We start from the raw sequence: 26,849 nt of genomic DNA on the forward strand, positions 1-26,849 counted from the left end.
CTCCCATGTCCCTGCACCATGTCCCTGCTCTGTCCCCCCATGTCCCTGCCCCGTCCCCCATGTCCCTGCCCCATTTCCCCTGCCCTGTCCCGTTTCCTGTCCCGTTCCCCATCCCCACACCCCGCTGTTCCCGTGGCCAGCAGCTCCGATGGGAACCAGCCACGGTAGCCCGGCAGTTGCCATTGCTCCATGGCTCCATTGCAGGCTCCGTGCCCGGCGGTGCCGCCCGGATTGCGGTGACAGAGCCGTGTCCTGGTGACAGAGCCGTGCACTGTGACAGAGCCGTGTCCGTGTGACAGAGCCGTGTCCTGGTGACAGAGCCGTGCCCTGGTGACAGAGCCGTGCCCTGGTGACAGAGCCGTGCACTGTGACAGAGCCGTGTCCGTGTGACAGAGCCGTGTCCCGGTGACAGAGCCGTGTCCGTGTGACAGAGCCGTGTCCTGGTGACAGAGCCGTGCCCTGGTGACAGAGCCGTGCACTGTGACAGAGCCGTGTCCGTGTGACAGAGCCGTGTCCTGGTGACAGAGCCGTGCCCCGGTGACAGAGCCGTGCCCCGGTGACAGAGCTGTGCACTGTGACAGAGCCGTGTCCTGGTGACAGCTGTGTCCCGGTGACAGAGCTGTGTCCGTGTGACAGAGCCGTGCACTGTGACAGAGCCGTGCCCTGGTGACAGAGCTGTGTCCCGGTCACACAGCCGTGCCCTGCAGTGACAGAGCCGCTCCCCGTTGGCAGCCGTGCCCTGGTGACAGCCGTGTCCCGGTGACAGAGCCGTGCCCTGGTGACAGAGCTGTGTCCCGGTCACACAGCCGTGTCCCGGTGACAGAGCCGTGCCCTGGTGACAGAGCTGTGTCCCGGTCACACAGCCGTGCCCTGCGGTGACAGCCGTGTCCCGGTGACAGAGCCGCTCCCCGGTGGCAGCCGCAGCCGGGGTGCCACGGCCGCGGGGCCGAAGGGCCATTCCAGCCCGGGCAGCCCCGAGCCGTGGCCGCGCTCAGCGCTGTCAATGCGAACGGGAGGGGGAGGCAGCGCTGCCGGAGCCCCGAGCAGCCGCAGCTTTGGGGGAGCTCGGGACACGGGCGAGCAGAGCTGGGAGCCGGGATGGAGCCACAGCGAGCCCTGCGCGGGCACGGGCTGGGAGGGCTGGGCAGCTCTGGGGACACTCGGGCAGGTCTGGGGACATTCGGGGCGGTCAGGGCAGGTTTGGGGACACTCGGGGCGGTCAGGGCAGGTTGGGGACACTCGGGCAGGTTTGGGGACATTCGGGGATGTCAGGGCAGGTTTGGGGACACTCGGGGCGGTCAGGGCAGGTTTGGGGACACTCGGGCAGGTTTGGGGTCGCTCGGGACAGCCCCGGGACACTCCGGGGGGGGGCGGGGCGCTCCCAACGCTCCCGGCCCCGCTGCGGCCGCGGCACCAGCGCCCCCCGGCGGCACCGCGGGGAACTGCAGGGACAGAACCGGGACCGAGAGCGGGGACAGGACCGGGACCGGGGTTTGAGCGTGGGGACAGAACCAGGACCGGGACCTGGGCTCGAGTGCGGAGACAGAACTGGAACCGGCGTTCAAGTGCTGGGACACAACCGGGACCGGGACTCAAATGTGGGTTTAGAACTGGCACCAGCACTGGGGTTCGAGTTCTGAGGATAGAACCGGCACCGAGGTTTGAGTGCTGGGACAGACCCAGGCTCAGCCCGAGGCCGTTCCCTCTCCATGTCTCCGTGTCCCCGGGGGAAGCAGCACAGGAGCAGCAGCACCAACCTGCTCGTTTTTCATCCCCAAAATAAGCGTTCCCAAGGTGGCACCACCCATCCCTTTGACATTCCACGTTTTATTGAGTTTGGATTCGGGCTGGGGTGTGGTTCACGAGTTCAATAAATACTGCAGAACTGCCTGAAACCCTGTTGAGTTCCAGCAGGGAGTGAGTGCAGGAGCAGTACATTGATAAGAGGATTAAAAGATCTAAGAACTACCCAGGGTGGAAAAATGGAGCTCCCTGAAGAGATGGCAGGTGACGTTCACCAATGGCATGTGGCCCTCACAAGGTGGCACCTGACGTGTGGCCAAGGCCCCTGCCAGGAAACTGCCTGAGCAATTAGACTGAATTAGTGAGTTTAATGCAGAATAGGATGCAGGGCAGCAGCTCTGCCCTTCCTGCCTCACTGCAGGACATTCAGCCAGTGCCAGGCTCTGCCCTGGCACTGAGGGAGAAGAGTCCAGGCAGCAACACCCCTTCCACCCATCTGCTCCTTCCAAAGGCTTTCTGGAAAGGCCAGAGGGGAGGAGGAGAGGGAGCAGCAGTGGGAGGAGACTCTGGCAGGGTGGGGACACTGCAGGTGTCAGCTGGACACTGAACACACCGACCTGGGGGCTCTCAGCCAAGGAAAAGGGACATGAGGAGCAGCCTTTGGTGACTGCAAGGCACAGTCTGGAGAGCCCAGCACAGAGCTGGGAGGGGCACCAGCACCTCCCTGTCCCCCTGCTGCCTGCAGGGCTCCATGGAACCCCCTGGAAGCCCAGCCACTAAAGCCATGCTCGCCCCCTCCCAGCCCCAGCATCCTCACGTTATCCAGGTGCTCCCGTCCCAGCAGCTGCAGGGGGACTGTCCCTTAGGAGCCACACATGAGGCACTCGTCCCTGTTCTCCAGGGAGCACACCATGGCTGCCTTGTTCCTCTCCTTCTCCTTCTCCTCCTCCTCCCTGGCCGCCTTCTCACGCAGCTTCTCCTTGTTGAGGGTGAACTGGATGGGGTTGGCAGCGGGCTTGGTGCGCAGGTAGTACATGCCAGTCTTCAGGCCCTGGGGCAGGGGAGGCAGGGCTGGGAGCACTGCAGGAGCCAGCAGTGCACCCCCAGCACTGCAGGAGCCAGCTGTGCACCCCCAGCACTGCAGCACCAGCTGTGCACCCCCAACACTGCAGGAGCCAGCTGTGCACCCCCAGCACTGCAGGAGCCAGCTGTGCACCCCCAGCACTGCAGGAGCCAGCTGTGCACACACTCAGCACTGCAGGAGCCAGCTGTGGCCCTCCCGCTCTGCTGGTGCGTGCGGTTCACCCCCAGCACTGCAGGAGCCAGCTGTGCACCCCCAGCACTGCAGGAGCCAGCTGTGCACCCCCAGCACTGCAGGAGCCAGCTGTGCACAGACCCAGCACTGCAGGAGCCAGCTGTGCACCCCCAGCACTGCAGGAGCCAGCTGTGCACCCCCAGCACTGCAGGAGCCAGCTGTGCACACACTCAGCACTGCAGGAGCCAGCTGTGCACCCCCAGCACTGCAGGAGCCAGCTGTGCACCCCCAGCACTGCAGGAGCCAGCTGTGCACCCCCAGCACTGCAGCACCAGCTGTGCACAGACCCAGCACTGCAGCACCAGCTGTGCACAGACCCAGCACTGCAGCAGCCAGCTGTGCACCCCCAGCACTGCAGCAGCCAGCTGTGCACACACCCAGCACTGCAGGAGCCAGCTGTGCACCCCCAGCACTGCAGCAGCCAGCTGTGCACCCCCAGCACTGCAGGAGCCAGCTGTGCACACCCCCAGCACTGCAGGAGCCAGCTGCGCACCCCCAGCACTGCAGGAGCCAGCTGTGCACACCCAGCTGTGCACACCCAGCACTGCAGGAGCCAGCTGTGCACAGACCCAGCACTGCAGGAGCCAGCTGTGCACAGACCCAGCACTGCAGGAGCCAGCTGTGCACCCCCAGCACTGCAGCAGCCAGCTGTGCACCCCCAGCACTGCAGGAGCCAGCTGTGCACCCCCAGCACTGCAGGAGCCAGCTGCGCACCCCCAGCACTGCAGCAGCCAGCTGTGCACCCCCAGCACTGCAGCAGCCAGCTGTGCACCCCCAGCACTGCAGGAGCCAGCTGTGCACCCCCAGCACTGCAGCAGCCAGCTGTGCACCCCCAGCACTGCAGGAGCCAGCTGTGCACACCCCCAGCACTGCAGCACCAGCTGTGCACACACCCAGCACTGCAGGAGCCAGCTGTGCACACCCCCAGCACTGCAGCACCAGCTGTGCACACACCCAGCACTGCAGGAGCCAGCTGTGCACACACCCAGCTCTGTGCACACACCCAGCTCTGTGCACACACCTGGCACTGCACACACACAGCTGTGCACACCCCCAGCTCTGTGCACACAGCCAGCACTGTGTACAGAAGACCCCCCCAATCCCAGATAATGCCCCTGTGTACAGAACAACCCCCAACCCCAGATAATGCCCCCTGTGCACAGAAGACCCCCCAGTCCCAGATAATGCCCCTGTGTATGAAGACCCCCCAGTACACCTGTTTCCAGCCATAGAAGTGCATGCTGGTGAGTTTGCCATAGTTGGGCTCAGCAATGTGGATGTTCAGGGACTGGCTCTGGTCAATGAAGGCCCCTCTGTCTGCAGCCATCTTCAGGATGGTTTTCTGGGAGATCTCCCACACAGTCTTGTAGAGCTGCTTCAGGTCATCAGGAATCTCAGGGATGTTCTGGAGGGAACAGGAGGAGTTTTGCAGTGTGGAAAGCACTGCCCAGGTATCCCTATTTATAACATGGAATTCCTCAGTGATTGCTGGGGCTCCAGTCAGCAATCCCTGCTGGAACAGGCCTGTACAGCTGAGCCCTATCCTGAATCCAGACACAGAATCCCAGAAGGGTTTGGGTCAGGAGGGACCCTAAAGTTCTCCTCATCCCACCCCAGCCATGGCAGGGACCCCTCCCACTGTCCCAGCTGCTCCAGCCCCAGTGTCCAGCCTGGCCTTGGGCACTGCCAGGGATCCAGGGGCAGCCACAGCTGTGCCAGCCCTGCCCACCCTGCCAGGGAACAATTCCTGCCCAAGATCCCACCCAGCCTTGCCATTCCCCGTGTCCTGTCCCTCCAGCCTTTGTAAACAATCTCTCTCCATGTTCCCTGTTGGCTCCTTTAGGTCCTGGAGGGCCACACTGAGGTCACCCTGGAGCTCTCTCTTCTCCAGGCTGAACAATCCCAATTCTCCCAGCTTTTCCTTGCAGGAGAGCTGCTCCATCCCTCTGATAACTTGGTGGCCTCCTCTGGACATGCTGTGTCTGCAAGCACCCTCAGCTCCCCCTCAGCAGCCTCAGCTGGATTTTAGGGCAAGGTTGTTCCCTCAGAGGTGCTGGCAGTGCCCAGGCTCCCCAGGGAATGGGCACAGCCCTGAGGCTGCCACAGTTCCAGGAGCTGCCAGGGATGCCCAGGCTGGGATTTTGGGGGTCTGGATCAAAGATCCCTGTGGGTCCCTCCCTGCTCAGGACACTCCACGATATTCCCTGCTATGAGGTCACCCCTTTATCAGCTTCCTGCTCAGTGGGATGCAGGAGCAGCAGGAGCTGCCTGGCAGAATCCCTGCCCTGCTCCCTGTACCTGGATGGAGCCGTTGTGGGCGATGATCTGGTTCTTCATCTCCTCGTTCCACAGGCCCCTCTCTGTGAGATCCTTCAGCAGGTGGGGATTCACAACCTGCCAGGGGCAGAAGGCAAAGGTTTTTAAATGGTTGAACAAGATCCTGCACATTCCTGACAGACCCTCACCCCTGGAAGTGCTCCAGGCCAGGCTGGACAGGGCTTGGAGCAGCCTGGCATAGTGGGAGGTGTCCCTGCCCATGGCAGGGGCTGTATCATCTATAAGGTCTCTCCAAACCATTCTGGGATTCTGCTGCACATGCCAAGTTAGAAAGGAGGCTGTGTGGAACTGCCCTGCATGAGGAACTCCAAAAATGGAAAAGGACAGATCTTGCTGTTGCAGGGCCACTGGCCACAATCTAAAGAAGTCTCTAAAGAAGGGTGTAAAGAGCCAGGACTGGTGTCAGGAGGGGAAAGAGCAGAACAGGGCAGGCTGAGTACTGGGAAGAAAACACAGCCCCCTTTTCCTGCTGGGACTGGGGTCCTGTTCCCCAGCCCTACACAGGGAGGCAGGGCCCTGACCCTCCTGTTTCTCCCCACTCCTGTCTGGGGCGACCCTGCAGCCAGGAGGAGTGGAGAGCAGAGACACCCAGAGGGGATGGGCACACCTCCCAAACAGGGACAGCCTCCTCTCCTTGTCTCCAGAGGGGTCTTTGCCAACTCCAGCCTCCAGAACTCACTCATTTCACTCCCTTTCCCAGCTGACAGACCCCTCTGAGCCTCTGGAGCTCTTCCACAGCCCCTTCAGACCCTCGACTGCTTCATAGCTTGTTCTCAGGTCCCTGATCTCAGCTACTCTCCCCATGTCCCTTCCATCACATCACCAACCCCCCCAGCAGTTATTCCTGCAGCACACCACAAGGGTTTTCCCAGACAAAAGCAGCACTTGTTTATAATTTCATCTATTCCATGGTGTGTTGGGTTGATGTGGCCAGAAATGTGAATTCTATCACCAACTGTTGAAGTTAGGTAAAATAGTGATTTCCTTATCTCCTGGCACACATTATCTGCTCATGGGCCATCTTTAAACCAGCTGGGCAATCATCTTTATCTTCCCACAGCCCATCCTCCCTCCAGGAGATATCTCCTGTTCATGGCCACTGAGTCCCAGGCCATGACTGATAAAATTCCATCATCCCATGGGAGATGCTCCAGCCAGGGGAGGAGCCAAGCCTTTCCTACCCAGATAAAAACTGACATTTGGGACACCAAGGAACCTTCTTCCCACTGGATTCCAGAGGAAAACCAGACCTTTGCACATCATCCCTGGAGCTTCAGAGGAAACTGCACCTTCTCCAGGAGCACTGCTCCAGCTGAACCACATCTGCCCCTGCAGGAAGATGCAGCCACCATTGAATGGGACTGTGCCAACACCCTGACTGACTGACGGGTGTCAGCTTGGATTCTGACTCTGGCAGGGCTGGGATTGTTCTGTGTAATACTGCATTGCTATTTTAATTTTCCTAGGAAAGAACTGTTATTCCTAATTCCCATCTCTTTGCCTGAGAGCCCCTTAATGTCACAATGATAATAATTTGGAGGGAGGGGGTTTCCATTCTCCATTTCAAAGAGAAGCTCCTGCCCTTACTGGCAGACACCTGTCCTTCACACCAGGACACATGGTGACTGTGGAACACACAGAGCTGGACTCCTGCAGCACCCAGTGCTCCAGGTGCTGGCACACAAACTTGCAGCTGAACTGAGTCCCCAGGTGTGTGTTCCTCAGATACAGAAGATCAGGGAAGAGCCCCCTGCCCCCAGAGCTCACCTGGAACTCCCCTGAGAGCACCCTGCGTGTGTAGATGTTGCTGGTGTAGGGCTCGATGGACTCGTTGTTGCCCAGGATCTGGGCAGTGGAGGCTGTTGGCATGGGGGAGATGAGCAGGCTGTTCCTCACACCGTACCTGGGGACAGCAGGCACAGTCAGCTGCAGCCAAGGGAGACAGGGCAGGAAACAGCCAGGAACAGCACTGGGAAATCTGGGATAACCTGCAAAGCCTCTCAGGGAAAAGGGAAGCACCCCTGAACTGGCACTCTGGGTCAAGTGCAAGTGCAATTAGTGGATGTGCAATTAGTGCTCTGCTATTCTCATCTTCCATCAGAGGCTTTCCCCAGTGATTCAGTCATGGGATGGGGTGCAGCATGGCAATCTGCCAGGCACTGCACATCCACAGCCCTGGGGCAGAGCTGGACCAGCTGCCCATGAGGAGGCTGAAACCTCTCCACACACAGGACAAGTGACAGATTTACCACATTTAAAAATTAGAGCCAAACAGAATGAATTAGTCCATGACAGGCACTTCACACTTCAGTGATTCCTGTCTACAGGATGTTCAAGGCTCAGCTTTTCCCTGGCAGCAGGGAAGAGCCCCAAGGCCAGCTCATGGCTCACTCCTCACTATGTCTGTTTAACGGGAGCACAAATCCTCTGCTGCATGCATCCAGAATGGAATTAGAGCTCAGCAAAAGAGTGAGGCTGGGCTCCTCGGCCTGGCAAGGACACAAATGAAAGCAAGCCACCCAAAAAACACTCAGAGGAAAGACCTGCTGGGGTGGAGGGAACACCTGGGGCTGTTTTCACACTTGGACCCTGCCTTTAGTTCTCAGGACACAGAACATGGCAAATCCATATCCAGAGCCAGGCTGGATGGGGCTGCAGCAGCCTGGGACAGCGGGAGGTGTCCCTGCATGGCAGGGGTGGCACTGGGTGGGCTGTGAGGTCCCTCCCACCCAAACCAGTCTGGGTTTTATATCTGACATCTACTATGAACTGTGCAGGGTTACTCACTTGGCAATCTTCTCCTTCAAAGCCTTCCAGTCCCAGAGGTCAGAGGGGGTGACATTCCACATGTCATACTGAAGGATCTGAGGAACACAGTTTGGTCTGGATTAGAGAGGGCACTCTTTTCTCCATGTTTTATAAATCCCACTGGAAATGCACCTGTCATTTCTCTTAATTCTTCTCTCCAATTAGTTCTCAGTGAAGCTCTGACCTAACAACCACTCCATCTTGTGACTGCTCCAGGGCACAACCAGCACAGGCTGAGTCTTGTCTTTTCTAATCAGAGAATCCCAGAATATCCCGAGCTGGGAATGACCCCCAGGGATCACCCAGTCCCACCCTGCCCAGACCCCCAACAATCCCAGCCTGGGCATCCCTGGCAGCTCCTGGAGCTGTGGCAGCCTTGGGGCAGTGCCCATTCCCTGGGGAGCCTGGGCAGTGCCAGCACCCTCGGGGGGAAGAACCTTGCCCTAAAATGCAGCTGAGGCTGCCCTGGGGCAGCTGCAGGCACTCCCTGGTGCTGTCCCTGTGCCACAGCAGAGATGGGAGCTGTGCCTGTGCTGCCTCTCAGCCCCAGGGAGCTCTGACCTCAGGTTCCTCCAGGCTGCACTGACCAAGGGACCTCGTGGGACCCCTCCAGACCCTTCCCCATCCCCCTGTCCCTTCTCTAGACCCTCCTGACACCCAGAACTGTCCCCAGCACAGAGGTGAGGCTGGCTGGGACAGTCCCTGCTCAGGTGTGCTGGGTTGATGTGCCCAGCAATGTGAATTCTGTCCCCATCTGTTAACCCAGCTGGGGCAGTGCCCCTGATCTCCTGGCACACATTATCTGCTCATGGGCCATCTTTAAACCAGCTGGGCAATCATCTTTATCTTCCCACAGCCCATCCTCCCTCCAGGAGATATCTCCTGTTCATGGCCACTGAGTCCCAGGGCATGACTGATAAAATTCCATCATCCCATGGGAGATGCTCCAGCCAGGGGAGGAGCCAAGCCTTTCCTACCCAGATAAAAACTGAGATTTGGGACACCAAGGAACCTTCTTCCCACTGGATTCCAGAGGAAAACCAGACCTTTCCACATCATCCCTGGAGCTTCAGAGGAAACTGCACCTTCCACAGGAGCACTGCTCCAGCTGAACCACATCTGCCCCTGCAGGAGGATGCAGCCACCATTGAATGGGACTGTGCCAACACCCTGACTGACTGACGGGTGTCAGCTTGGATTCTGACTCTGGCAGGGCTGGGATTGTTCTGTGTAATACTGCATTGCTATTTTAATTTTCCTAGTAAAGAACTGTTATTCCTAATTCCCATCTCTTTGCCTGAGAGCCCCTTAATTTCACAATGATAATAATTTGGAGGGAGGGGGTTTGCATTCTCCATTTCAAAGAGAAGCTCCTGCCCTTACTGGCAGACACCTGTCCTTCACACCAGGCTGGCAGTGCTGGTGTCCCCAGGACAGGGATGTCCCTCCTGGCTGCAGGGCACTGCAGGCTCAGCCCCCACTCACCATGGCCCAGGTCCCTGCAGAGCCAGGCACAGGAGCAGCTGTGCAGAGCCCCCAGCACTCACCCCCTTGCTGACCGGGGAGCCCTGGTAGGTGTCGTAGGGGCCCTGCTCCCTGGCCAGCTCACAGCTGGCCTCCAGGGCCCCGTAGTAGATGGTCTCAAAGATGTGCTGGTTGAGCAGCTGAGCCTGGGGGCTCTCAAAGGGGAACCTCATGAGGATGAAGGCGTCAGCCAGGCCCTGCACACCAATGCCAATGGGGCGGTGCCGCCGGTTGGAGCGCTCGGCCTGCGGAGGGACAGGGCACAGAGTGACTGAGTGACAGAGTGACACAGTGACACAGAGTCACACTGAGTGACACTGAGTGACACACAGAGTCACACTGAGTGACACTGAGTGACAGTGACACTGAGTGACACACACAGAGTGACACACACAGAGTGACACACACAGAGTGACGCACAGAGTGACTGAGTGACAGAGTGACACAGAGTGACACAGTCACACAGAGTCACACTGAGTGACACCGAGTGACACTGAGTGACAGTGACACTGAGTGACACACACAGAGTGACACACACAGAGCACACAGAGTAACACACACAGTGACACTGAGTGACACTGAGTGACACACAGAGCACACAGAGTGACACAGAGTGACACACACAGAGTCACACTGAGTCACATTGAGTGACACAGAGTCACACTGAGTGACACACACAGAGTGACACACACAGAGCACAGAGTGACTCACACAGAGTGACACTTAGTGACACTGAGTGACACTCAGAGGTCACACAATCACACCCCGAGTCACACCCAGAGTGACACCCAGAGTGACACACAATCACACCCAGAGTGACAGAGTGACACACCCAGAGTGACACACTATCACACCCAGTCACACCCAGAGTCACACCCAGAGTCACCTCAGCACAGCTGGGGGGTAAAACCAGCCTGGAGGGGCTCTGGGGACAACACCAGCCTGCAGGGGCTCTGGGACACCTCCTGGGAAGGGGCTCTGGCAGCAAAAGCTGCTGCTGCAACGTGCTGTGAGCTCTGCATCCACACACCTTCCCTCCTGCCTCTGCCTGCTGAGCCCCAGACTGAGTTTGTCAGAGCTCAGCACAGACTGTGACTGTTCAACCCAGCAAAGCAGCCAGGATTTAGATGTGAACACTCAGCACATGCTGATAAATGAAGACATTCAATAGAACAGAATCACTGAGGCTGGAAAACCCCTCTGAGCCAAGTCCAACTGTTCCCCAGCAGTGCCAAGGCCACCACTGACCATGTCCCAGGTGCCACACCCATGTGGATATTAAATCCCCTCCAGGGACGAGCACTTCACCACTGCCCTGGGCAGTCTGTGCCAGGGCTGCACAGCCCTTTCCACTACGAAATTCTTCCTAATGTTCAGCTTGAACCTCCCCTGGCACAGGTTGAGGCCATTTCCCCCTGTCCTTTTCTTGCTGTCTGGGAGCAGATCCTGGCCCCACCTGGCTGCCCCTCCTGTCAGGGAGCTGTAAAACCACCCAACATGAGTTACACTTCCTCAGGATCTTTCCAGGATCCTTCTCTCTGTTCCACTTCCCACTCTGTTCCTAGTGCTGGTCTGTGCTTCATGGAAATGCTCACACATGACAAAATTCCAGTGGCAGAACCAGAGTGGGAAACTTTCCTACAGCTGCTTCACTACAGACCTGCTCTGTGCTGAAGCTCAGGCAGGCACTGACAGGTCCCACGTGGGAACAGGTGGTTCACAGAGCTCCCTGTGATTCCTTGTGTCCCAGACTGCTCTGGGGTTGCTCTGGGCAGGCCTCAGCCCTGCCCCAGCCCAGCACTCACCTCTGGCACAGGGTAGTAGTTGATATCAATGATTTTGTTGAGGTTTCGGACGATGACCTTGGTGACCTCAGCCAGCTTCTTGAAGTCATAGGTGTGCTCAGGGGTCACATACATGTTCAGGGCAATGGAGGCCAGGTTACACACAGCCACCTGTGGGCAGGGACAGGGAATCATTGGGAACAGGCCAGGAACACACAGCTCTGCCCCACACTGCACGGAAACAACCTGCCAGGGAACCTGCCAGGCTGGCAAAGTGCACCCCTTGGTCCTCTGGCACAGCAGAAGGTAATGACAGTTCAGGAAAGTTCAGTAGAAATTGGTATGACCAGAGAAATCCTGCCCTGGTCAGTCCTGGAAACCATCCTCAGACAGGGTGTGGGATGGAAGGAATTTTCTAGCCTGATTTGCTCCTTGTTGCTTTCCCTTTGAAGGGTGTCTTGTGCCATCCCAAATCCTTCACTCAGTGGGAAGGGAGCACACAGTCAGTGGAAGAGCTGTGAGCACTCATGCCAAGTTCCCCAGCTGCCTGTTCCCCCCCCAGGCAGCAGTCAGACATCCCAGAGAGTGCTGGCAGCACCCCCAGCTCCCTCCTGCACCCACCTCCTCCTTGCTGGTGTACTCCACGATCTCTGTGCACAGGTTGCTGCACTTGATGGTGCCCAGGTTCTGCTGGTTGCTCTTCCTGTTGCAGGAGTCCTTGTAGAGCATGTAGGGGGTGCCAGTCTCGGTCTGGGACTCGATGATGGCGTACCAGAGCTGCTGGGCCTTCACCACCCTGCGCACGCGGCCCTGCCGCTCGTAGCTGGGGCACAGGAGCTGCCTCAGCACAGCCCCAGGCACCTGGAACCCTTCAGCCCCTGGGGCCTGGGGCAGCCAAGGCCTGCCCACTGCTGAGCCCTCTGTGCTGGGCTGATGTGACCAGCAATGTGGATTCTGTCCCCACCTGGGTGGGGCAGTGCCCCTGATCTCCTGGCACATATTATCTGCTCATGGGCCATCTTTAAACCAGCTGGGCAATCATCTTTATCTTCCCACAGCCCATCCTCCCTCCAGGAGATATCTCCTGTTCATGGCCACTGAGTCCCAGGGCATGACTGATAAAATTCCATCATCCCACTGGGAGATGCTCCAGCCAGGGGAGCAGCCAAGCCTTTCCTACCCAGATAAAAACTGACATTTGGGACACCAAGGAACCTTCTTCCCACTGGATTCCAGAGGAAAACCAGACCTTTGCACATCATCCCTGGAGCTTCAGAGGAAACTGCACCTTCTCCAGGAGCACTGCTCCAGCTGAACCACATCTGCCCCTGCAGGAGGATGCAGCCACCATTGAATGGGACTGTGCCAACACCCTGACTGACTGACGGGTGTCAGCTTGGATTCTGACTCTGGCAGGGTTTGGGATTGTTCTGTGTAATACTGCATTGCTATTTTAATTTTCCTAGTAAAGAACTGTTATTCCTAATTCCCATCTCTTTGCCTGAGAGCCCCTTAATGTCACAATGATAATAATTTGGAGGGAGGAGGTTTCCATTCTCCATTTCAAAGAGAAGCTCCTGCCCTTACTGGCAGACACCTGTCCTTCACACCAGGACAGTGGGTCAGCCCCAGAGCCCCAGGCAGCAGGAAATCCTATGAACTCCTGGGCTCTGGGCAGCCAAGGCCCTGCTCACTGCTGAGCCCTCCCAGCAGGGATGCAGCAATGTTTAAGGGAAACAAATCTTCCACCACAGGAACAAAGTTTTTAGGGAAGGGTGGGAAAGGGAGGTGCTGTGGAACAGGCAAGGACCAGTGACTAAAATCAGTGTCCACAACCCAAACCCTCGTGGTTCTGCAGGGAATCTGTGCAAACAGGAATTATTTTGTGTGTCTCCATCCTCCTGGGAAGATCTTTAAGATCTCATTTGCATCACTAAGAGCAACAATTTAGAAGGCAATTTTATTTAATTTCACCCTGTCCTGGTGAGATCCCCAGGGTGCTGCCCCCAGCCCTGGAGGATGTGGAGCTCTAAGAGAGAGCCCAGAGCAGGCAGGGAGCTGCTGGAGAGCTCTGAGCCAGGCTGGGAGAGCTGGGGGTGCTCACCTGGGCAGGAGAAGCTGCAGGGAGAGCTCAGAGCCCCTGGCAGGGCCTGGAGGCTAAAATGGTCACTCACAGCTCCACCCTGACAGGTCACAGTGTGAGGGACACATCCCCATCCTCACATCTTTATCAACGTTACCATGAGCCCAGTGGCCACCTCTGAGCCCCCTCCCAAGGGGGAGCTTGCCCTTGTTGCTCAGATGCACATGAGCTGCTTGGAGAACCAGGTGTCACCCAGAGATCTGTCCTAGAGACTCCATGTGCCCAATAAAATTATTTAAAAGGATTTGGACTAATCACATTTTAAATACTCAGAGTGGAGATGTCATCTCTGAGCATGGCAGGGCTCACAAACTGGAGAAAAATGCCCTGGGTCCCACAGGACATGGGCAGCTCTGGGAGAGGATGGCACCACTTACAGGTCTGCTCACTCTTACCTCTCATAGAGCTTCTCAAATTCCTCTCCCCAGACATCATCCAGGCCAGGACACTCATTTGGGCACATTAAGGACCAGTCCTGTAAAGGGGAGAAATATTCAGAGGCAATCTTTAGGCACTCTGTTGATTAAAGCTGTGGGTGCCCCTGGATCCCAGGCCAGGCTGGACACTGGGGCTGGAGCAGCCTGGGGCAGTGGGAGGTGTCCCTGCAGGGAGTGGCACTGGATGAGTTTTAACATCCCCCCAAGCCAAACCAGTCCAGGATTCTGTGAAATACAAGCAGGCATGAGAAGAACAATTTACTGAGAAAATGCTGATGCTTCAAGGAAACCCCAGAGCCATGGGCTGTAGGATGAAGCCCTGAAACAAAACCCTGAGCTGGAGCTGTCCAGCTCCATTCTCCACCTCCACAGCCAAGTTCTCAAGGTGCAGCAGCTCTTCTAGGAAGGTCCTGGAAGGAACCAGGAGCAAAGCAGCTCTGCAGCCCTTCCTGAGCTCCTTGAAGGGCTGCTCACCTGCTCCTCCACCAGCAGACCTGTTCTGTGCCAGCCAAGTTCTCACCTGGTTGGTTTCCACCCGCTTCATAAAGAGATCAGGGATCCAGAGAGCAAAGAACAGGTCCCTGGCTCGCTGCTCCTCTTTCCCTGTGTTCTTCTTCAAGTCCAGGAACTCAAAGATGTCCAAGTGCCAGGGCTCCAGGTAGATGGCAAAAGCCCCAGGTCTCTGGGACATGAACAGAATGTGGATCAGAACAAACTGTCCTTGGAAAGAAACCTGTTCCCCTGCTCCTGAGTGCCCACAGCACCCCAGCTACCTGGGAATGGGGAGCAACACCAGATACCAACACAAGGGGAAAAAATGTCCTTTTATGATTTTGTGACACCCACAACCAGTCATGGCACAGCCCTTTTGTGTTGGGTTGATGTGGCCAGAAATGTGGATTTTATCACCAACTGTTGAAGCCAGGTGGAGTAATGATTTCCTTATCTCCTGGCACACATTATCTGCTCATGGGCCATCTTTAAACCAGCTGGGCAATCATCTTTATCTTCCCACAGCCCATCCTCCCTCCAGGAGATATCTCCTGTTCATGGCCACTGAGTCCCAGGGCATGACTGATAAAATTCCATCATCCCACTGGGAGATGCTCCAGCCAGGGGAGGAGCCAAGCCTTTCCTACCCAGATAAAAACTGACATTTGGGACACCAAGGAACCTTCTTCCCACTGGATTCCAGAGGAAAACCAGACCTTTGCACATCATCCCTGGAGCTTCAGAGGAAACTGCACCTTCTCCAGGAGCACTGCTCCAGCTGAACCACATCTGCCCCTGCAGGAGGATGCAGCCACCATTGAATGGGACTGTGCCAACACCCTGACTGACTGACGGGTGTCAGCTTGGATTCTGACTCTGGCAGGGCTGGGATTGTTCTGTGTAATACTGCATTGCTATTTTAATTTTCCTAGTAAAGAACTGCTATTCCTAATTCCCATCTCTTTGCCTGAGAGCCCCTTAATTTCATAATTATAATAATTTGGAGGGAGGAGGTTTCCATTCTCCATTTCAAAGAGAAGCTCCTGCCCTTACTGGCAGCCACCTGTCCTTCCAGCAGCACACCCTCCCTGTGAAGCTCCCCTCTGGCCAGCTCCCTCCTGGCCCTGCAGTACCTTGTTCCCCCCCTGATCCACGTAGCGCGCGGTGTTGTTGTACACCCTCAGCATGGGCACCAGCCCGTTGGAATTCCCGTTGGTCTGCAGAGACACAAAAACCAGCAGTGAATAACTGCCTGCAGTAATTAAATAACTGCCCTGCACTCCCTCTGGGTGCTCCCTCAGCCTGCAGAGCTCTTACACTGATCACCACCAGTTATTTCTAGTCCCTTCCCCACACTTTTCCTGATAAAAATGTATGTATCAGCTCCATGACCCAGACTTAATACAATGTCCCTCCCAACTTCTTTCCCCTACATTATGTCACCTACAGGCCTGCAGGGCTTGTCACAGTGTGACAAGAAACCCCAAACACACATCCACAGATGGTCTGGGGCAGTCAGAGACACAGAAAGGCAATGGGCTGATGCACAAGTCTCTGGGCATATCCTAGGCTGCTAGCAGATAAACTCTGGAATTGTCTGACCAAACACTGGAATGAGATCCTCTTTTTGGAAAGGTTTCTTTTGCATTTTAAGTTCTTTTTTCTTCTGCCAGAGTTCGGATCAATTGCTGGAGAGAGGGAATTTCTTGTTCAGATTCAGATGTTTATTAATTTTTATCTATGTTCAGTGAGTTCTACAGCACTTTTAGCTAACAAGCTAAAAATGGTGATGTATCTCTTTTTTTACAAGGCCTCTTAAGGGCTAATCTGTCCAATTAAGAATGAACACCTAAATTATTTTTACTTTTAACTCAATAAACAAACACTTGTGACCAGCGAGTTTTTCTATCCAATTACAAAATATCACCCAGACCCACGAAGAACAAGGTGAAGAAGAAAGGAACCTCTGCCCTGAACCCTCCATCTTGCCTTCCATGTATATTTTAAGACCTCAGATTCTAAATTTTCCACCATGTGATATTGCACACTTCTATTCAAACTACACACCCATGATCCCAGCTCTGTCATTCAGTTTTGGAAGCCTTCTCCAGGTCATAAGCAGGATTTTCTTGGGGGTCAGTGCCTGTGCTGGCACTCACCCCAGCAGTGTCCCTGTGCTGGGCACTCACCCCAGCAGTGTCCCTGTGCTGGGCACTGACCCCAGCAGTGTCCCTGTTCCATGCAGTGTCCCTGTCTCTGTGCTGGGCAGTGTCCCCAACAGTGTCCCTGTCCCTGTGCTGGGCACTCACCCCAGCAGTGTCCCTGTCCCAGGCAGTGTCCCTGTCCCCTCCTGGCACTGACCCCAGCAGTGTCCCTGTCCCCTGCTGGCACTCTTCCCAGCAGTGTCCCTGTCCCAGGCAGTGTCCCTGTCCCTGGCACTCTCCCCAGCAGTGTCCCTGTTCCATGCAGTGTCCCTGTCCCCTGCTGGCACTCTCCCCAGCAGTGTCCCTGTTCCAGGCAGTGTCCCTGTCCCCTCCTGGCACTCACCCCAGCAGTGTCCCTGTCCCAGGCAGTGTCCCTGTCCCTGGCACTCTCCCCAGCAGTGTCCCTGTTCCAGGCAGTGTCCCTGTCCCCTGCTGGCACTCACCCCAGCAGTGTCCCTGTCCCAGGCAGTGTCCCTGTCCCTGGCACTCTCCCCAGCAGTGTCCCTATCCCAGGCAGTGTCCCTGTCCCCTCCTGGCACTCTTCCCAGCAGTGTCCCTGTCCCCTGCTGGGACTCTCCCCAGCAGTGTCCCTGTCCCAGGCAGTGTCCCTGTCCCTGGCACTCTTCCCAGCAGTGTCCCTGTCCCAGGCAGTGTCCGTGTCCCCTCCTGGCACTGACCCCAGCAGTGTCCCTGTCCCCTGCTGGCACTCTTCCCAGCAGTGTCCCTGTCCCAGGCAGTGTCCCTGTCCCTGGCACTCTCCCCAGCAGTGTCCCTGTCCCAGGCAGTGTCCCTGTCCCCTCCTGGCACTCTCCCCAGCAGTGTCCCTGTCCCAGGCAGTGTCCCTGTCCCCTGCTGGCACTCTCCCCAGCAGTGTCCCTGTCCCAGGCAGTGTCCCTGTCCCCTGCTGGCACTCACCCCAGCAATGTAGCTGCCTGTGGCACGGATGCAGCTCACAGCCAGGCCAATGCCCCCAGCAGACTTGGAGATGAGGGCACACTGCTTCAGGGTGTCGTAGATGCCCTCGATGCTGTCGTCCTTCATGCACAGCAGGAAGCAGCTGAAGAAAACAAATGGTTTCAGTGGAAAAAGATGGGAAGGAAAAGTCCAAAATGTTTCACCAGGCTGCAAAAACCAGGGCAAACATGGCATCTTTAGTGTGTTCCATAGGTGTGGTGGAATAAATGACAAAACAGAAATTATCATGAGCAATGCTTGTACTGCTGATACCTCTGCTATCAAACATTTTTAACAGTAGAATCATGGAGTACCCTGAGCTGGAAGGGACCCACAGGGATCAGAGTCCAGTTTCTGGTTCTGAACAACCCCAGCCTGGGCATCCCTGGCAGCTCCTGGAGCTCTGGCAGCCTCAGGGCCACGCCCATCCCTGGGGAGCCTGGGCAGTGCCAGCACCTCTGGGGGAAGAAGCTTCTCCCATACATTGATACAAACCTTTATAAAATATAATCCTTTTCCTGATATATATGATATAAAAAACCTATCAGTTATGCTTGCTGCTTTTAGAAAAGAATTACCAGGATTCATTTGGCAACCTGCAGCATACTATGCACACCAGGAACTTTCCAGTATAACACAGCCATGCAAAGGTTTCCATCATCTCTAGAGTTCACACAAACCTGGGTATTTCCCCCCAAAGACAGCTAAAACTCAGCAGCAGCTGCTGAAAACACCATAGAACACACAGAGGAACTCAGCTGCTCAGTTCAGAGGCTGGGTACCAGCAGCTCACTGGGGCAGTGTGAGGCTGAGGAGCCCTGAGGGGCAGAGCACCTGGAGAGCTGGGGGCGGTTGGTGCCCGCGTTGAAGAGCGTGGGCGAGGCGTGCGTGAACCAGCGCTCCGACAGCAGGTTGTAGGTCTCGATGGCCGCCTCGATGTCGCCCTTGTGGATGCCCACAGCCACCCTCATCAGCATGTGCTGGGGTCGTTCAGCCACTGCAGGGACAGCAAACACACCAGCATGGCTTCCATGGCACCCACAGCCCATCCCTGCCACTGCAGGGACAGCAAACACACCAACAGGGCCTCCATGGCACCCACAGCCCATCCCTGCCCTGCCATGGGGACAGCAAACACACCAACAGGGCTTCCATGGCACCCACAGCCCAGCCCTGCCACTGCAGGGACAGCAAACACACCAACAGGGCTTCCATGGCACCCATAGCCCATCCCAGCCCTGCCATGGGGACAGCAAACACACCAGCATGGCTTCCATGGCACCCACAGCCCATCCCTGCCACTGCAGGGACAGCAAACACACCAACAGGGCTTCCATGGCACCCACAGCCCATCCCAGCCCTGCCATGGGGACACCTCCCACTGTCCCCAGTGTCCAGCCTGGCCTTGGGCACTGCCAGGGATCCAGGGGCAGCCACAGCTGTGCCAGCCCTGCCCACCCTGCCAGGGAACAATTCCTGCCCAAAATCCATTTAACCCTGCCCTCCTTCAGCCTTAAAGCCATTCCCTGTGTCCTGCCCCCCCCTCCATTCCCTGTGTCTGTCCCTCCATTCCCTGTGTTTGTCCCTCCATTCCCTGTGTCCTGTCCCTCCATTCCCTGTGTCTGTCCCTCCATTCCCTGTCCTGTCCCTCCAGCCCTTGGCAATTGTCTCTCTCCATGTTTCCTGCAGCTCCTTCAGGCCCTGCAAGGCCACCCTGAGCTCAGCCCAAAGCTTCTCCTGTGCAGGTGAACAATCCCAGCTGTGCCAGCCTTTCCTCCCAGCAGAGCTGCTCCATCCCTCTGCTCATCCTGCTGCTCCTCTGGGCTCTGCAGCAGCTCCAGCTCCTCCCTGGGCTGGGACAGGGCTGGGGCAGCTCTGAAGGTTTAGGGTGCCATGGAATGACAGAGTGATTGGGTTGGGAGGAATTTGAGTTCTCCAGGCCAACTCCTGCTCCAAGAGCACCAGGTATGTTCACTCAGGCCTTCATCCCATCAGGTTTTGAAAAACCCAAGGAATAATCTGTTCCAATGCTCAGCTGCTCTCATGGAAGAAGGAAAAACCCCCACCTGTATTAACAGTTAAATCCAATCAATATACAGAATCCAACTGTGTTTCAGCTTTATGACATTATAATTAATCTCTGACCCTTCTGGTGTCCCAGGATATCCAAGCCAAGGGATCATCACTGACAGCACAGTACCTAAACTCACCTTTAATTTAATTTAATTTATATTAACTCAAATTTTTAAAGAAATGCTCAGCACTAGCAACAGCCCTTACCTTTGGAGTTGATTTTCAGCAAGTAGGAGCGTTCCAGAGTCTTTAAAAGAGAGGATGGATTTTACCAGACAGGCAGATTTGAATTTTTTTTTCAAAAAACCCCATTAACTCCAAACTCAATCATCTCCACACCCCTCATCCCAAGCTTCATCAGCCCTGCTTTTCCTCTTTATTAGCTTAATGAGGTGATTAATGACTGAAAATACACAAGTGCACTGGAAGATTCCAACACTGCTTTGGATTACAGAGCCCAGGCAGGAGGTTCCACACTGCCCTGAACCCACAGGACCTCTGTGGAGTGCCCAGAGCCCCAAAGCTGAGTCAGACCCAAACCAAAGCAGCACAGCTGAGCTGGGTGTGAGCAGCAGCCCCTGGGGTGGTGTGGGGACACATTCCAGCATGGGAGAGGATAAATGTGTGGGAAGACACACTGACAGAACTGCTCCACTGAACAATGGGAGAAACAAAACCCCCTTCTTTGGCTTAATAAGGATTAAAGTATTTCCTTTAGGAATGGAATCCAGCAACATCCAGTGTGATCTGCTGTGAAATCCAGCCCAACAGTTCAAATATCCCAGCAGCAAGAAAACCCAGTTTATCTCACTGGGCTCAGCTCAGTGCAGGTCCCTTCACCTTCACAGCCCCTCCTGTGTCCCCTCTGCCCAATCCACAACCCCACAAGCACTCCCACCCTTCCCAGCAGAGCCAGGACTGTGTGCTCTCACCTTAAAGCCAAAGTAGTTGTAGGAGAAGTCTCTGTCGTAGATGATGGCAGAGTTCAGGCGCTGCAGGAAAGAACAGAACTGACTGTACAGGGTGGAACAGAGTCAGACCTGCTGCATCCTGCCAAAGCTCTGGCCTGAGAGGGGCACCAGGACACAGGAGTGAAGCAGGAACACACTTCCCTCAGAACAACAAAAGCACAGCTTCAACAACCTTCTTTTGGCTGAGTTTACTGAAATCTAATTGGACAACAAGACACAAAACACAGAACCAAAGGACAAAAGGAACTCCCTGCTCAGAACACAGACCTGGAAACTGAACCCAAATCTCTCCTCTCCCTCCTGTGCTGCCTCACTTTGCTCCAGCACAAGGTGCCTGTTCTCAAATGAATCACTTGTGCTGATCATGGCAATGGGAACACCCAAAAACCCAAATTTAACTACAAAAACATCCACAGAGGAAGAAAACTCCTACATCCCCTCTCACATTCCCCACTCATGGTCTGCACTGGTTTCTGTGTTGGCTTTTTACCCTAATACAAACATGGCTTGCTTGAAAAATAAGAAAAGCAAATTCTTTAATTTTTCAAAACTCAGTGCAACAGTTCAGATGTGAAACAAAGCCCAGTACTCACATCTTTGTTGGCCAGAACTATGTCCAGAGTCTCTTTGGAGATCATGGGGGAGTGCTTCCCGTTGTGAGGGTTGATGTAGGTGTAGAGATCCTCCATCACATCTGTGAGGGAAAGGGAAGTGAACAGGACATGTGCAGCCTCTGGGACTCAGGGATGGCCAGGGCAGCAATGCCTGTCCTGGGAAATGACCCCCCCAAACACACAACTGCTCTTCTACTGCTCAGCACTGCCAGCCTGAACAACCCACTTCTCTTACAAATTCTGCCAATGCCCCACTGTAAAAAGCAACAAATGGGGAGGAAAGTGGGTACAGCCTGATCTCAACCCATCACTTTTTTCACCATTCCATCTCCACAGCTGCTTTTCATAAATCAGGCAGTTCCATTTGCCTCGGGGAACTCGTGGGTCTCATCCCCATGGCACTCTCAGCCAGCCTGGGCCCTCAGGAACTCCCTTCCACCTGAGAGATTTCCCCATTTCTGTGCTCCCAAGCTCTCCCTCTGTGTCCCCCAGCAGCTGGGGAGTGTTGGGGAAGAAAAAACAGGAAAATCTTACAAATATGAATGCTCAGATTCTGGGAATATAGAAACCATGAACGAAATTGAAATGAAAGCCATGTTTGAGATACCAAGCCTTAGTTATGGAATTATCATGAAACAATGGGATGGCCCCTGAAGGTAATCCCCTCTTGACAAAACAATGCCCTTTGCCAGAGAGCAAGCTTAAAGGTCCAAAGAGCAGTTTTTAGACTTTAAAATGTAACACATTATGTTAATATAAGGATTCTTATAGGCTGTATGTAAATGCTACAGAATTTGTATCTTGTATTAGATTGGTTCTTGGAAATTAGAATATTCACCATGGAAGAAGATTTATTGTATTGTAAATGGGAAATCTCTCCTCTCCTCTCCTCTCCTCTCCTCTCCTCTCCTCTCCTCTCCTCTCCTCTCCTCTCCTCTCCTCTCCTCTCCTCTCCTCTCCTCTCCTCTCCTCTCCTCTCCTCTCCTCTCCTCTCCTCTCCTCTCCTCTCCTCTCCTCTCCCTCTCCCTCTCCCTCTCCCTCTCCTCTCTTTACTCTCCCTCCTGCCTTTGCTCTCTTTCCCTCTCTCCCTCCCTCTTGCTCTCTCTTCTCCCTCTTCTCTTCTCCCTCTTCTCACTTCTCTTCCTCTCTCCCTCCTATTACCCCCCACCCTTTATCCCTTTGCTCTTTCTCAACCCACTCTCACTCCTGGTATTACCCAGTGCTGCAGCTAACAACACTCAGTAAGACTTTATGTTCCTTCACTCCTTACAATAAACTGCAACTGTAACTTTTAGCACACACAGAGCTTGAGTTCTGAGTTTTGTCCCAGCACAGACCCCAAGGGGAGGGCCACCCACCACTGAAGACTTTCTTGGTCTCCTTGTGCAGGTTGGAGACGGCGATGCGGGCGGCCAGGATGGCGTAGTCGGGGTGCTTGGTGGTCAGCGTGGCCGCCGTCTCTGCGGCCAGCGTGTCCAGCTCCACCGTGGTCACCCCGCTGTACAGCCCCTGGATCACCTTCATGGTGATCTGTGCCTGCAGGAGAGAGCCACAGGTCAGGGAGCCCCGGGATCCCAGCTCAGACGGAGCTCAGTGCCCACAGCACAGCTGTGCACGAGGAAAGCAAACTGGAACCGGACTGGGAGAGCTGGGAGTGCTCCCAGGGGGACTGGGGACAAGGCAGGGACCCAGGGAATGGCTCCCAGTGCCAGAGGGCAGGGCTGGCTGGGATCCTGGGCAGGAATTGTTCCCTGGCAGGGTGGGCAGGGCTGGCACAGCTGTGGCTGCCCCTGGATCCCTGGCAGTGCCCAAGGCCAGGCTGGACACTGGGGCTGGAGCAGCTGGGACAGTGGGAGGTGTCCCTGCCATGGCAGGGTGGCACTGGGTGGGATTTCAGCTCATTCCAACCCAAATCCTTCTGGGATTCTGTGCAGGGATGCTTTCCAGGCAATGGGATTGACCAGTCTCTACTGAACCTTTGTGAACTGCTGCTACTTTTGCACAACTCCTGAGATTTCCAGCCTCCCTGGGAACACCAGCACAGGGTCTGGGAGGGGTAGTGCTGGCCTGGGAAGGCTCAGGCACAAGATCCAAGTCCCAAAGGAGAAACTGAGCCCCAGGAACAGAGGTCACACACAGCTGTGGCAGTCTGTCCTGGAAGGGACAGGCTGTGGACTGGACACACAGCAGGGAACAACATGGAACCTGGGCACTGAGAAGTCAGGATAGATAACATCTGGTCAAGTTATGGCAAGGACTGGCAGTGACCATGCAAACAGAGACTACACAAGGGTCTGTGACTGGCTGGAAGCTTTCTAGAACCTTCCCTCATAGTCTATACAGGTGTGTGCTCAACCCCATTTTGGGGTCTTCTGAAGGAGCCACACAGCTCTGTGAACATCAGACTTCCAGGGAGCCAGAGGTGTTTTTACTTTGTCTGTCAGAGGTAGCTGTGAGCAGGCATTTTGGGTTATGGTTTATGTCACACCCTTGTGTGCCCCTGTTTATTTCTCCTTACATTAAATCTTTCATTTCCAGCCCTTCAGCCATTCCCATCCCTTTATTATTTATTTGGCCACCTTGCCAGCACCATCCTGGGGTCAGGGCAGGCCAGACCCTGACACATGACTGCAGAGTAAGTAAAAACTGAGGGGCATGAGGAGGCAGGAGGACTCAGAATTTCAATTCTGTCCTCAGCATCAACTCCCAGTCAGTGGGGGCAAGTCAGGACACTTCATGCTGTGGTCACCAAGTCACCAGTGTCCTCCTCCTGCTGTCCACCCCAAAGACTTTTGGGTACAGGACCAACAGCAGGTGTTGGACAGGTGGGATTTCAGACAGGACAATGGATCATGAGAACCTGGGAGATGGGAAAAGCCTTAACTGGTGACTCCAAACGGCCAGACTGGGTCTGAGACCTGCATAAAAATCTCACACACATCAGTGGATCCAACAGGGAGTCACCCTGGGCACAGGCTTGGGAAGGAGAAGCTTCCATGAGTGGCACCAATGCCCACCCCACATCAGCTCAGAAAAGCAAGCAGGGATGTGGCAGTGGCAGGAACTCTGTGCTGGTGTGTGACCAGAAGGGGATCCAGAGCTACTTCCATGTGCCATGGCTCCAGCTTTGCAGACTGATACTGGGAGCAACCTACCAAATCCAAAATATGGGAATTGGAGCCACAGAACTCTTTTTTTTTTTTAAAGTACCAGGGCTCAAGAGCTTCCCCAAGGTTTGAGGGGAAGAGACCTATGGTAAGGAAAGGGGATTTTCTCCTCCACTGTCTGTGCACCCAGGAAGCAACTCAGAACACAAACAATTCCAACAAACACATTCTGGATGTGTTTGCCAAGAGTTCATGGAACCCCAGAGCACCCTGAGCAGGAAGGGGCCCCCAGGGACCCCCAAACCCCACAGACACCGAGCAGGGTCAGGGCAGGACTCACGGGATCCACGAAGTCGGAGTTGAGGCCGTAGCAGAGCTTCTGGATGCGGGAGGTGATCTTGTCAAACATGACCCGCTCCTGGCGCCCGTCTGGGGACACAGCCAGGGACAACAGTGAGAACCAGTGAGAACCAGGGAGAACCAGTGAGAACCAGTGCTGCCCAGTGAGAACCAGCTCAGCACAGCGTGCCCCTGCCAGTCCCACCAGTGAGAACAGTGAGAACAGTGAGAACCAGGGAGAACCAGTGAGAACAGGGAGAACCAGTGAGAACCAGCTCAGCACAGCATGCCCCTGCCAGTCCCACCAGTGAGAACAGTGAGAACAGTGAGAACCAGGGAGAACCAGTGAGAACCAGGGAGAACCAGTGAGAACCAGGGAGAACCAGTGCTGCCCAGTGAGAACCAGTGCTGCCCAGTGAGAACCAGTGCTGCCCAGTGAGAACCAGCTCAGCACAGCATGCCCCTGCCAGTCCCACCAGTGAGAACAGTGAGAACCAGTGAGAACAGTGAGAACCAGTGAGAACCAGCTCAGCACAGCGTGCCCCTGCCAGTCCCACCAGTGAGAACCAGCACAGCACAGCATGCCCCTGCCAGTCCCACCAGTGAGAACCAGTGAGAACCAGCTCAGCACAGCATGCCCCTGCCAGTCCCACCAGTGCTGCCCAGTGAGAACCAGTTCAGCACAGCATGCCCCTGCCAGTCCCACCAGTGCTGCACAGTGAGAACCAGCTCAGCATGCCCCTGCCAGTGCTGCCCCAGTAAGAACCAGTTCAGCACAGCATGCTCCCATCAGTGCTGCCCATTAAGAACCAGTTCAGCACAGAATGCTCCCACCAGTGCTGCCCAGTAAGAACCAGCGCAGCACAGCCTGCCCGTGCCCAGCCCCTCCCGTGGGGATATTCTGTGTGGCAATCTGCAGGGACAGCTTGGGTGGGGTACAAGGAAAGGGGAGGTTCCCCTCCACCCAGGAATTCCCACCTAAAACTGCACAAACCCAATTCCCAGGGTGGAGACCCAGCTGAGGGTCACTCTCCACCTCAGCTTGGGGAACCTTTTCCCCTGGCCCAAAGGGGTGGGGAGCGAGCCCAAAGCTCCTGCCGTGGGCCCCAGAACAAGCAGAGGGGTCTCATCCCCCACTCTCGGTGTCTGGGGGTTCTCTCTGACTCGGGGCGCCCCCCAAAGCTGAGGGAAGCCCATCCTCCCATCAGAACTCTCCTAAGAGAGGGGGGCACCCTCTCTGCTCTCTGTGGGTGCCTCAGTAGGACCCCCAAAGCCAAAGGGAGTCTCTTACCTCATGTACCATAAAGTACCCCCAAAGCAGAGGGGGACCCATCCCTCACGTGCCATGAGCGACCCATCCCATCCCATCCCATCCCATCCCATCCCATCCCATCATCCCATCCCATCCCATCCCATCCCATCCCATCCCATCCCATCCCATCCCATCCCATCCCATCCCATCCCATCCCATCCCATCCCATCCCATCCCATCCCATCCCATCCCCGGCACTCGGTACCGCCCCAGGAGCGGGGGGACCCCCAGAGCAGCCCCCGGGCCGGGGGGAGCGCTGCTCACCTCGCTTCACGACGTGCATGGCGGCGGCTGCCTCTCAGTCTCTTTCAGTGCCCCTCGGCCCCTCTCAGTGCCCCTCGGCCCCTCTCAGTGCCCCTCGGTGCCCCTCAGTCACTCCCGGTGCCTCCCAGTCCCCCTCAGACCCGCTTGCTCCCTCTCGATGTCCCTCAGCTCCTCTCGATGCCCCTCAGTCCCCCTCAGTCTCTCTCAGCCCCTCTCGATCCCCCTCAGTCTCTCTCAGCCCCTCTCGATCCCCCTCAGTCTCTCTCAGCCCCTCTCGATCCCCTCAGCCCCCCTCAGTCTCTCTCAGCCCCTCTCGATCCCCCTCAGTCTCTCTCAGCCCCTCTCGATCCCCTCAGCCCCCCTCAGTCTCTCTCTCCCTCTCGATCTCTCCCCGCAGCTCCGCGCCCGCCGCTTCCCGCGCCCGCCGC

At 56.0% G+C, this 26,849-nt stretch overlaps 1 protein-coding gene across 1 annotated transcript; it reads right to left on the reverse strand.

Moving 5' to 3' along the window:
- Window positions 1-1,807: 1,807 nt before the first annotated feature.
- RRM1 (ribonucleotide reductase catalytic subunit M1) lies at window positions 1,808-26,849 on the reverse strand. The gene is made up of 19 exons (XM_056488852.1): window positions 26,422-26,849; window positions 24,847-24,935; window positions 22,758-22,935; window positions 21,379-21,479; window positions 20,747-20,806; window positions 20,022-20,061; window positions 18,576-18,738; window positions 17,703-17,844; window positions 15,717-15,800; window positions 14,612-14,773; window positions 14,050-14,129; window positions 12,133-12,334; window positions 11,533-11,682; window positions 9,751-9,972; window positions 8,183-8,259; window positions 7,163-7,298; window positions 5,357-5,452; window positions 4,275-4,463; window positions 1,808-2,794 (listed from the first exon to the last, which is right to left on the reverse strand). The coding sequence occupies exons 1-19, from the start codon at window positions 26,438-26,440 to the stop codon at window positions 2,606-2,608; spliced, it is 2,379 nt and encodes a 792-aa protein (XP_056344827.1). The 5' UTR covers window positions 26,441-26,849; the 3' UTR covers window positions 1,808-2,605.

The sequence above is a fragment of the Oenanthe melanoleuca genome, chromosome 1 (genome assembly GCF_029582105.1).
Source record: "Oenanthe melanoleuca isolate GR-GAL-2019-014 chromosome 1, OMel1.0, whole genome shotgun sequence".
Lineage (NCBI taxonomy): Eukaryota > Metazoa > Chordata > Aves > Passeriformes > Muscicapidae > Oenanthe > Oenanthe melanoleuca.

What these genes read in the sequence shown, in the direction of transcription:
- RRM1 (XM_056488852.1), bottom strand. An exon ending in GCTCCCCGGTCAGCAAGGGG is followed by an intron (nt 8,260 to 9,750) that starts GTGAGTGCTGGG and finishes TGTGTTCCTCAG; the next exon opens with ATCCTTCAGTATGACATGTG. An exon ending in ACTTCTATGGCTGGAAACAG is followed by an intron (nt 2,795 to 4,274) that starts GTGTACTGGGGG and finishes CCCCTGCCCCAG; the next exon opens with GGCCTGAAGACTGGCATGTA.